Source organism: Prunus dulcis, chromosome 2, assembly GCF_902201215.1.
Source record: "Prunus dulcis chromosome 2, ALMONDv2, whole genome shotgun sequence".
In the NCBI taxonomy this organism is placed as follows: Eukaryota; Viridiplantae; Streptophyta; class Magnoliopsida; order Rosales; family Rosaceae; genus Prunus; species Prunus dulcis.
This window is the reverse complement of record NC_047651.1, coordinates 16,886,884-16,897,048: the sequence shown is the minus strand read 5'-3', so window position 1 is coordinate 16,897,048 and position 10,165 is coordinate 16,886,884. Positions and strand designations below refer to the sequence as shown.

General features: G+C 39.7%; 1 protein-coding gene across 1 annotated transcript; it reads right to left on the bottom strand.

Annotated features, from left to right (window-relative positions):
• Window positions 1-6,193: 6,193 nt before the first annotated feature.
• Window positions 6,194-8,513, bottom strand: LOC117617480 ((+)-neomenthol dehydrogenase-like). Its single transcript, XM_034346863.1, has 4 exons — window positions 8,373-8,513; window positions 8,028-8,274; window positions 7,378-7,452; window positions 6,194-7,180 (listed from the first exon to the last, which is right to left on the bottom strand). Exons 1-4 carry the CDS (start codon window positions 8,390-8,392, stop codon window positions 6,626-6,628), a joined length of 897 nt encoding a protein of 298 aa, XP_034202754.1. The 5' UTR covers window positions 8,393-8,513; the 3' UTR covers window positions 6,194-6,625.
• Window positions 8,514-10,165: the final 1,652 nt, after the last annotated feature.

Sequence of the window (10,165 nt, the reverse complement as noted above, 5' to 3'; positions counted from 1 at the left end):
CATTCTATGGGATGTGCAGAACACACCCGGAGTCTTTCAAGGGGGACCCTGGTGCTCGCCAACTTCCTAAGGGAAATCATTCTACGGGATGTGCAGAACACACCCAAAGTCTCTCAAGGGGGACCCGGTGCTCGCCAACTTCCTAAGGGGAATCATCCTACGGGATATGCAGTGCATGCTCGGAGTCCTTCAAAGGGGACTCTGGTACTCACAAATCTCTAAAGGAGGACGTGCAATCAAAACATAGGCTGGTTACTCAAGCAGTTCACAAGTCAAATATGCAAATTGAAGTTGGAAAATGTAACTGAAATTTCTATAACAAACAGACCAACCGACCAAGTTCAACAAAAAGAAGATGGTCAAATAAGACCAGTTATTCTAAACAAAAAAGCAAACTACAAAAGCTGAAAAGAAACAAAAAAGAGTCTTCGTCTACTTGGAGACGCCAGCAGAAGACCTTTAAGTTGCAGCTTCTTCGGCATCCACCTGACTAGCTACGCCTTCAGCAACTCCATCTGCCTGAATCATGACATTTGCCTGAATCATGACATCTGCCATCATCTCGTCTACTGCGTCCACCTCTGCTTCATCCTCTCCGGTTACCTGCTCTTCAATTCCCCTTTCCATAGGGGGTGAGTCGGGGTAGAGCATCTTGATGTCTACATCGTCAATCGCATACAAAGAATCACAAACTCTTTCCAACTTGGGAGTTCATAAAATTGGCAAGTCAAACACCTCCTCTACGCGGGAGCCCAAGTCCATGAAAGAAGCCCAGTTACAGCTGGACAGCCCAACGGATAATTTACATCTCCTACATGTCACCAAGTGCCATGTAGAAGCTGGGGGGCATTTGTGGGAACCTAATTAAATCAAACCCTAGGTCAAATAATTCCTACCATTTGGGGATTATTTGACCAAATTGGGAATTGATCAACCTAATTGGGAGTTACTCAATTTAATTGGGAATTATCCAATTAAATTGAACGTTACCTAATTAGGTTGAGAATTGATTTGGTTAATTACCACGATCCCCAATTAAATGAGGAGTTACCTAATTGAATCGGGATTTGATTTGATGCCTACCACAATTAGGGATTTGATTTACCCTAATAAATCAAATCCCTAATTAATCAAATCAATTCCAAAAAGGGGAGGAATAATTCCCTTCCATCTACGGAATTATTCCTCTGAAACCCTAGCCTCCGAGACCACTATAAAAGCATAGCCACACACAAGGGTTGAGGTACGCCTAAATTCCTACTAAACTTTGCAGGGAGAAAGAGAGGCCGAGAAGACGAAGGAATATTAGGCGAATATTCTCGTGGGAAAATTTGCTCCCACAATATTCAGATAAATAATGGGGGCGTGGTGACACAAGTGCTCACGTTGTTGAAGAATTTTGGTGGTGGCAGTTTCGCATGCAAGACTTTCAACTTGCGCAGAAAATTTCTAATTTACTAATAATATCCTAGTAGAAACATGGATATTAATTTACTTGTGACAACTTTCACCTTTTGATAGGAAAAAATATTAAAGAAGGGTGAGACTCCTCTGGACTCTTTGAGAGTGTGCTATTACAACTTACGTTGGATAATATTGAATAATCAAATCTTCTCTACAATTATTTTTTATTTAAATAAAATATATCGAAATGTTATTGATATACAATCGATAATAAATCACATAGAAATAAAATGCTCTGTAAAACTTTTTGTATTTCGTTGGGTATATCGAACTGTTTCACTCACAGCTCATATTAATGTTAGAAGAGAGAGAGAGAGAGAGAGCTAGACAAATCCTAGCTTCAATCTCAACCATCCAACTACACTATTAGTAAGATTATGACACCTGTCCAGTCAAGTCCTATGAGACTTAACAAACCGTTTTGACTATTATAGATAGCTTAGCCTATAAGCTAAGTATAACACTAAACCAGCAATTACATACTAAATCAGTTTACCATTTTTGCACATTAATACTCCCCTTCAAATTGTGAACTGATTTCACCCCAAGCAATTCTCTGAGATAAGAGAATTGTTCTCTTGCCAAAGCCTTAGTGAAGATGTCAGCTACTTGCTCCTTTGAAGGACAATAAATCAAGTTGATTACACCCTGTTGTAGAGCTTCTTTGATGTAGTGATACCTCCGGTTTATGTGTTTGGTTTTCTGATGAAAGATCGGATTCTTGGTGATAGCAATGGTTGAGGTGTTATCACAGTTTAGGGGTGTTGCCACAGTCTGCATTTCACCAAAATCTTCTAACACAAACCGTAACCAAGTAGCTTGTGCAGTTGCCTCTGATGCACTCACATATTCTGCTTCAGCTGTGGATAGAGCAACACATTGTTGCTTCACAGATGCCCAAGAGAATACTCCACTACCGAATGTAAAAGCATATCCCGATGTACTCTTCATATCATCTTCTGATCCAGACCAGTCACTGTCACAGAAGCCTACCAAAACCGATCCTTCTCCTTTCTTATATTCCAAACCAAAGTCAAGTGTACCCTGAACATACCTTAGTACCCTTTTGGCAGTTCCATAATGTTTATTTGTGGGCGAATGCATAAATCTAGCCAACAGACATGCAGCATACATTATATCCGGTCTAGTTGCAGTGAGGTAGAGTAGACTTCCCACTAGTTTTCTGTATTCAGCTTCATTTGAAGCTCCACTTTCATCATCTCTCTTCAATTTGTCAGCTGGTACAAGAGGAATACCAACCGGTTTACAATCCTGCAGACCAAACCTTTTCAAAAGTGTGGAAGCATATTTCTTCTGGTGTATGAAAATGTAGTCTTCACTTTGGATAATTCCCATTCCTAGAAAGTGATGTAGCAAACCCAAATCTGTCATCTCATACCTCTGCATCATATCAGTCTTGAAATCTTGCATTAGCTCTTGAGAATTCCCTGTATAAACTATATCATCCACATAGATAGATACTATGACCAGATCCGAGGTTCCCCTGCCTTTAACATATAATGTTGCCTTACTTGTGCTCCTTTTAAAACCACGTTGCACGAGATAAGAGTCTATTTCTCCATAGTAGGCTCTAGGAGCCTGTTTCAAGCCATACAAGGCTTTGTGCAATTTATACATTTTATCCTCTTCTCCTTGCACAATAAAACCATCGGGCTGCTCTACATACACCTCCTCTTGAAGCACTCCATTCAGAAAAGCTGATTTCACATCTAATTGATACATTTTCCAACTATTCTTTGCAGCCAAGGCAATGAGAGTTCGTATAGTATCCAACCTTGCCACTGGTGCAAAGGTTTCATTATAATCTATTCCGGGCTTTTGTGCATAGCCCTTTGCAACTAGTCTAGCTTTATGCTTTTGAACCGAACCATCCAAGTTCAACTTAGTCTTGTACACCCATTTTACTCCAATTATAGGTTTGTTGAAGGGTCTATTTACCAATTCCCACGTCTGATTCTTCTCAATCATGTTCATCTCATTTTCCATTGCCTTCTTCCAAGCTTCATCTTGTGCAGCTTCATCAAAGTTCTCAGGCTCCACTATGCATGAATGGCAACTTGCATAGATCTCACTCAGATTTCTGTACCTCAAAGGTGTGTCATCAACCGAGGGATCATCTGCAGGTTCTTCTTCTATTTCAGGTTCTTGGAAAGCAGGTTCTTCTTCTGATTCAGTTGTTCTCATATCTGACAGTTCATCCGCAGGAAGTGGAATGCAGATTTCTTTCACTTTGTGTTGCTCCCAGTCCCATTTGCCATGCTCATCAAAAACCACATCCCTTGAAAGCAAAACCTTCTGAGTTGCAGGATTCAATATTCTGTATCCCTTCTCACATGTACCATAACCAATAAAAACTCCTATGGCACTTGTTGCTTCTAGCTTATGCCTTAACTTTCCAGGAATAAGTGAGTAACACACTGAGCCAAACACCTTGAGATGTTTAACTCCAGGCTTTCTCCCACTAAACTTCTCAAAAGGTGTAGTATTCTCCAAAGCTCGGGTTGGACTTCTATTAAGTAAATACACAGAGGTATTCACTGCCTCACACCAAAGCGTGTAGGGAAGCTCCTTGGCATGAATCATGCACTTTGCCATTTCTACAATGGTTCTGTTTTTCCTCTCCGCAACGCCATTTTGCTGTGGAGAATAAGCTACCGTGAGTTGCCTTTCTATTCCCAGATTTTCACAAAACTGAAGAAAATCAGCTGAGATGTATTCTCCTCCCCGATCAGTCCTCAACCTCTTCACATGGTATCCGGATTGAAGCTCCACCATTACTTTGAATTTCTTGAACACATGGAATGTCTCGGACTTATTTCTCAAAAAATAAACCCAGCACATCCTTGAAAAATCATCTATGAATGTGATAAAATATTTATTTCCACCTAGGCTTGCTGTTTGCATTGGACCACACAAGTCTGAATGAATCAGTTCTAAAGGCTCCTTGGCTCTCCACTTTGATTCCTTAGGAAATGGCTCCCTGTGACCCTTCCCAAATACACAACCGTGGCACAACACTTCACCGTTTTGGATTTCAGGCAGCCCCAATACCATTGCTTGGCTCTGCAGCAGCTTGAGGCTTCGAAAGTTTAAGTGCCCAAACCTCTTGTGCCATATCTTGGAGCATTCTTGCACACTTGTTTTCAAGGCAATCTCCTTGATTGTGTTGAAAGTTAAAGGAAAACACCTGTTCCCCTTTTGCTTTACACTTACCACCATGTTACTTAAGGAACTATCATCGAAGATGTCAACCCTGTGATTTCCAAATACAAGAAAATAGCCATGCTCTGTCATCTGTCCTACACTTAGCAAATTTTCAACTAGACTAGGTACAAGCATAACTTCCTTTATATACCTCTTACCCTTCATTGTTTCAATGATCAGTGTCCCTTTTCCTGCCACTTCAACTAAAACTCCATTGCCCACTTGAACCTTTGCTTTCACTTCTCTAACAATGTCTACAAGCAAGTCTTCCCCGGATGTCATATGATTGCTACATCCACTATCTATGTACCATTCATCACTCATCTTCTTTACTTCTCCAGAATGATTAGCAAAGAATAAGTTTCCGGTTTCTTCAACCTGATTAGCAAAGTTCACCTGCTGCACAGCCTTGTTTGTATGACAATATTTTGCAATATGCCCAATTTTGTTACACTTGTGACACTTGACCTTGTTCTTAAACCAACACTCTCCATAGTGCAATTTATCACAAAATTTGCATTTAGTTCCAGTGTTGTCTATCTCATTTTTCACAGAGGAATTAGACTTATTACCTCCAGCACCCTTGTTGCCCCATTGCTGCCAATGTGGTTTGGCATTCTTCTGAGACTTACTGGTGTGACCATTAGACCGTGTTTCCTTGATCCAACGTTGAAGCTAGCAAAAGCCTTCTCTGCACTATTGTCACCATGCCTATCAAGCCTCTGCTCATAACCTTTTAAAATAGCAACAACATCCTGAGCATCAATAATGTCTAAATCCTTTGTATTCTCTATCACAGCTGCAATACTATCATAGGACTTAGGCAGACTAATAAGTAGTTTCTGAACAATTCGTTGATTGCTTAGATCCTCACCATAACTCTTCATTTGGTTGATCAGATCAAACAACTTAGCAATATATCCAGACAAAGATTCATTATCACTCATCCGAGTATATTCAAAATCACGCCTAAGACCCTGAAGTTTCACAGATCTTACCTGCTTATCACCCACAAATTCTTATTTCAGAATATCCCACGCAGTCCCTGCAGATTCCTGAGTTGCAATTAGTGGAAAAATTTGATCTGATACAGCCCCTTGGATAATACCCAGAGCTCTAGTGCCCTTCACCAAGTTCTCACGCATTAGCTTCCTCTCTGCCTCCTTGAGCTCCTCCGCCTCCTTCGTCGGAGTTTTGTACCCATTCTCCACTTGATCCCACAGCTCGTGCGAACGGAAGATGGTTTTCATTTTGATTTGCCAGAAATCGAAATTTTCACCATTAAAAATGGGTGCCCTGAGTTCTCCTCCTCCAGATCCAGACATGTTAGTCTAGATTACTGATTTGAGCTCAAGAATCACACAACAAGCTTTTGCTCACAGATTCGAACCCAACCTCACAGTCACAACGCCCAGAAATTCAGACCCAACCTGGCTCTGAGGCCATGTTAGTGTTTAATAAGCTTTTGATAAAAATGGAGGAATGAGTATATTGAAGAAGAGAGTGAAGGAAATAAAATGCTCTGTAAAACTTTTTGTATTTCGTTGGGTATATCGAGCTGTTTCACTCACAGCTCATATTACTGTTAGAAGAGAGAGAGAGAGAGAGCTAGACAAATCCTAGCTTCAATCTCAACCATCCAACTACACTATTAGTAAGATTATGACACCTGTCCAGTCGAGTCCTATGAGACTTAACAAACCGTTTTGACTATTATAGACAGCTTAGCCTATGAGCTAAGTATAACACTAAACCAGCAATTACATACTAAATCAGTTTACCATTTTTGCACATTAACAGATGGATGGTAGAAATGTAAACAATGCACTAGATCCTTCAATCAATATACATACCAAAATACTTAAAATTACATTACAGTACGAGATGTTGCCCAATAAGTGACTCCTATTAAATTTGCATAATGGATCATCTTCAATCAAAGATCTGACACTTCATTGTGAACAAAGAAGGAGCCAGTAGGGCCATCATTGGGCAGCAATGCTAACTTCACAATCCTGGCACCACCTTCTTCGACAGGCAAGACGCCGACATTGCAGTTTATATCTGTTTTGACAAAGCCAGGGCAGACCGAATTGATACGAAAATTGAGGTACTTCTTTGCTAGAATCCTTGTATATGCGTTCAGTGCTGCTTTTGAGACTGTATAGGCAGGCATAGAAGAAGGCCAGCCCTTACTTTCAAGTGAACCCTCCTTGAAATCTTTTAGAAACTCAGTCAGTACCTCATCTACTCTCTCTTCTGTTAGGTTTTCAGCATCAGTAAAAACTCCTTTAGCCCAATCGCTTGGTATGTTGTTTAACTTCCCCGCACCAGACGAAACATTAACAATTCTCGGTGAGTCAGATAACTGGAGGAGTGGGATAAGTGCTTCAGCTGTTCTTTTAGCACCATAATAGTTTATTTGCAAGCATTCTTCTGCAAACTCATAAGTTTCAGTCACTAGTTTACTCAAATCAACTTCTCCTCTTTCCTGCATCAGCCAAAACAAACTTATTATTATGGTGCTTATTGCCCACCACTTACAGATCAGTTTAAATTCTCACTTTGGCACGTACATTGAAGTTTGCCAAACCACAGATCAGTTACAGATCAGTTTAAATTCTCACTTTGGCACATACATTGAAGCTTTTAGTTTTTTATATGATAAAAATTATGCAAAAGACTTACCATGGCACCAGAGGCTATAACAGCTTTAAAAGCATCACCGTCTAATATGCTTCCATAAATCCCTGCATTGTTCACCTGTGCAGATTCCAACTGTTTCACTTTCTGTTTTCTTTTAGCAAAGAAAAGAACAGATTTTTTTTATATAGAAAATGAAATGAAAAGAAAGTTGATAGATCCTCTGAATACTCTGACAATCTCTTTGTTTTTACAACCATACCAACCATAAAGGCCAATGCCTTTAAAGAAGCACAATAATTATGCTACTTTGCCAACCCCTTAATTCCAGCCACTGATCTTTCTAGGGTACTTGTAAATTGTACAGAAAGGGATCATATCAAATATGAAAAGATTCCGAGAAACAAAAACAGAGTGGCAGACATAGAGTTAGATTTGAAAGTAAAATCTTCCACAACTGGTAGTTACGTTAATCTTGTTTTGTTCTTCAAAAAGCCTAAGACTTCTAATCATTAAAAAGATTAACTTGATGATGATATTATTAAGCTAGTTATTACTTGGTTTGCTATTTTTATTCTCCAATTTCATTTTCTATATTCCATATTTAATCTCCTTCTATCAAACCTGCCGATAGGATCATATACATACCAAGATAAACTTTTTCAAGAAACTTGCCGCTAGGATCATATACATACCAAGATATCGAGTTTCCCAAACTGGGTTTTGATGAAGTCTGCCAAAGAAGCAACAGTAGCAGGGTTAGCCACATCAAGTTGATGAAAAACCACTTGACCTGAGAGGCCAGACTCTTTGAGTTTCTCAACAGCTTCAAGACCCCTCTTCTCATCTCGGGCAGTTAAGACTACGGTGAACCCATTTGAGGCCAACTGCCTTACAGTTTCCAATCCTATACCTTTGTTTGCTCCAGTAACAACTGCATACCTAAGAAAATACAAACACCAAATTCATAGAAACAAAAACAATTAATGGGATTGGGAATCGGGCAAGGAAACAAAGCATAAAGAAGTCTAAAGTGCTACCTCTTTGTTGCTTCTGCCATTGATATATTCGAAACGGGACGGTCTGTGAGAATTGAGATGTGTATTAAACAGAAGGAACCCTTCTTTTCTTTTATAGTGAAATGTTCTTGGAAATCCTTTGAATTTTGTGTTGAAATTGGTTCAAATTTGATGGCTGTGATGTGTTTTGAGCAGCCCTTATTAATTTTGTTAGCCCAAATTGCACCCACGTGTCTAAGAACCTTTGTAAGAAGAAATCAAATTTATTTCTTCATGGTGGAGGACACAGCAACCTTTGTAAGAAGAAGAACATTATTGATTCTTTTGTTCCTATATACACTGGAGGGAGGAAGCTTCTAATGTTTTCTTAGAAGTAATTGGAAATTGTGGTGAAAGAGGGACCAATATTTGTTTGGATTTTTGTTTTTAAGATTTTCAATTAAAAAAATGGCGCCGTGGTGACGCAAGTGCCCACGTTGTTGGAGAATTTTGGTGGAGGCTTTTGCAGAGCAGAGTAAGCAGTTTCAGTGGTGAATTTGACTACTCTTTTGTTTTTAAGATTTTCAAGGAAAATAATGGGGCGTGGTGACGCAAGTGCCCACGTTGTTGGAGAGTTTTGATGGAGGCGGTACCAGAGCAGAGTAAGCAGTTTCGCATGCAAAGACTGGTGAATTTGACTACTCTAATGACCAATATGCCAACCTGTTAGAGGAAGATTAAAATGGGAAGCCGCAATTGTTGAAGTTGGTGGCCAATAATATTGCATGGAATGATGATGTCTTTGGTGGGAGACAATGCATGGTGCAATGGTGAAGGAATTTTTTCCTTCTTTGGCTGGCCATCACGTGGCTTCGTTGGCATGTGGTTGCTCTCATTTGGAGAGCTGCATGGGTTTATAAAAGGAAGAAATGGTGCATGCAAAAGAAGAGTGGGCATTTGTGCCTCACCATTTGGAGCCATGAGCACCATTGCTCAGAGAGGCTAAAATAGAAGTGAGAGATACTTCCACAAAGAGAGAAACACTAGAGAACATCACCATGAAGGTGGAGATAAACTCTTCTTTGGCTACACAAGATGTCGATGGAAGATCAAGCCATTTCAAAGGTTGAGTCTTCTTTATTGGTTCCTTGTGTTTGTGAGAGGTTTATTTCTTTGTATTGTTTTTAGTGTATTCTTTCCTATTGAGCAAGAACTTCTTGGTGTTCTTGGCTCGTGTGTGGTTAGCTTGAGAGTTATTTGTTTGGATTTTTGTTTTTAAGATTTTTAAGGAAAAGAATGGGGGCGTGGTGACACAAGTGCCCCCGTTGTTGGAGAATTCTGGTGGAGGCAGTTGCAGAGTCAGCAGTTTCGCATGCAAAGATTGGTGGTTTTGACTACTCTAATTGACTAATAATGTAAATGATAATATCCTATAGAAACATGGATCAAATTACTTCATAAGAAACAAATCTTACATACACACCACCTTTCGAAAATTCTGTCTTTTTCTCCCTTACTTTTCATCCCCAATAGATTTGAAATACGTACATTGATAGTTAAAAATCTTAGATAGGACCACCTCACCGGTAGCACACTCAAATAAGGGCAAAACCCTCTGAATGTAGGTCTTAACTCTTTGCGAGTGTAATTTGACATGTGGCTGCCCTACACAAGACTCTCTCGGCGTTTATAGAAACTAGCAGTAGTCACCCTACGGCCCAAAACCAAAGGGGAAGGTCAAGTCAACTGGCATCTTACTGTGAGGACAGAAACACCTGAACTTTTTTTTTTTTTTTTGGGTGCAGTTTGCTTTGTTATTAAGTTAACGTAAAAGA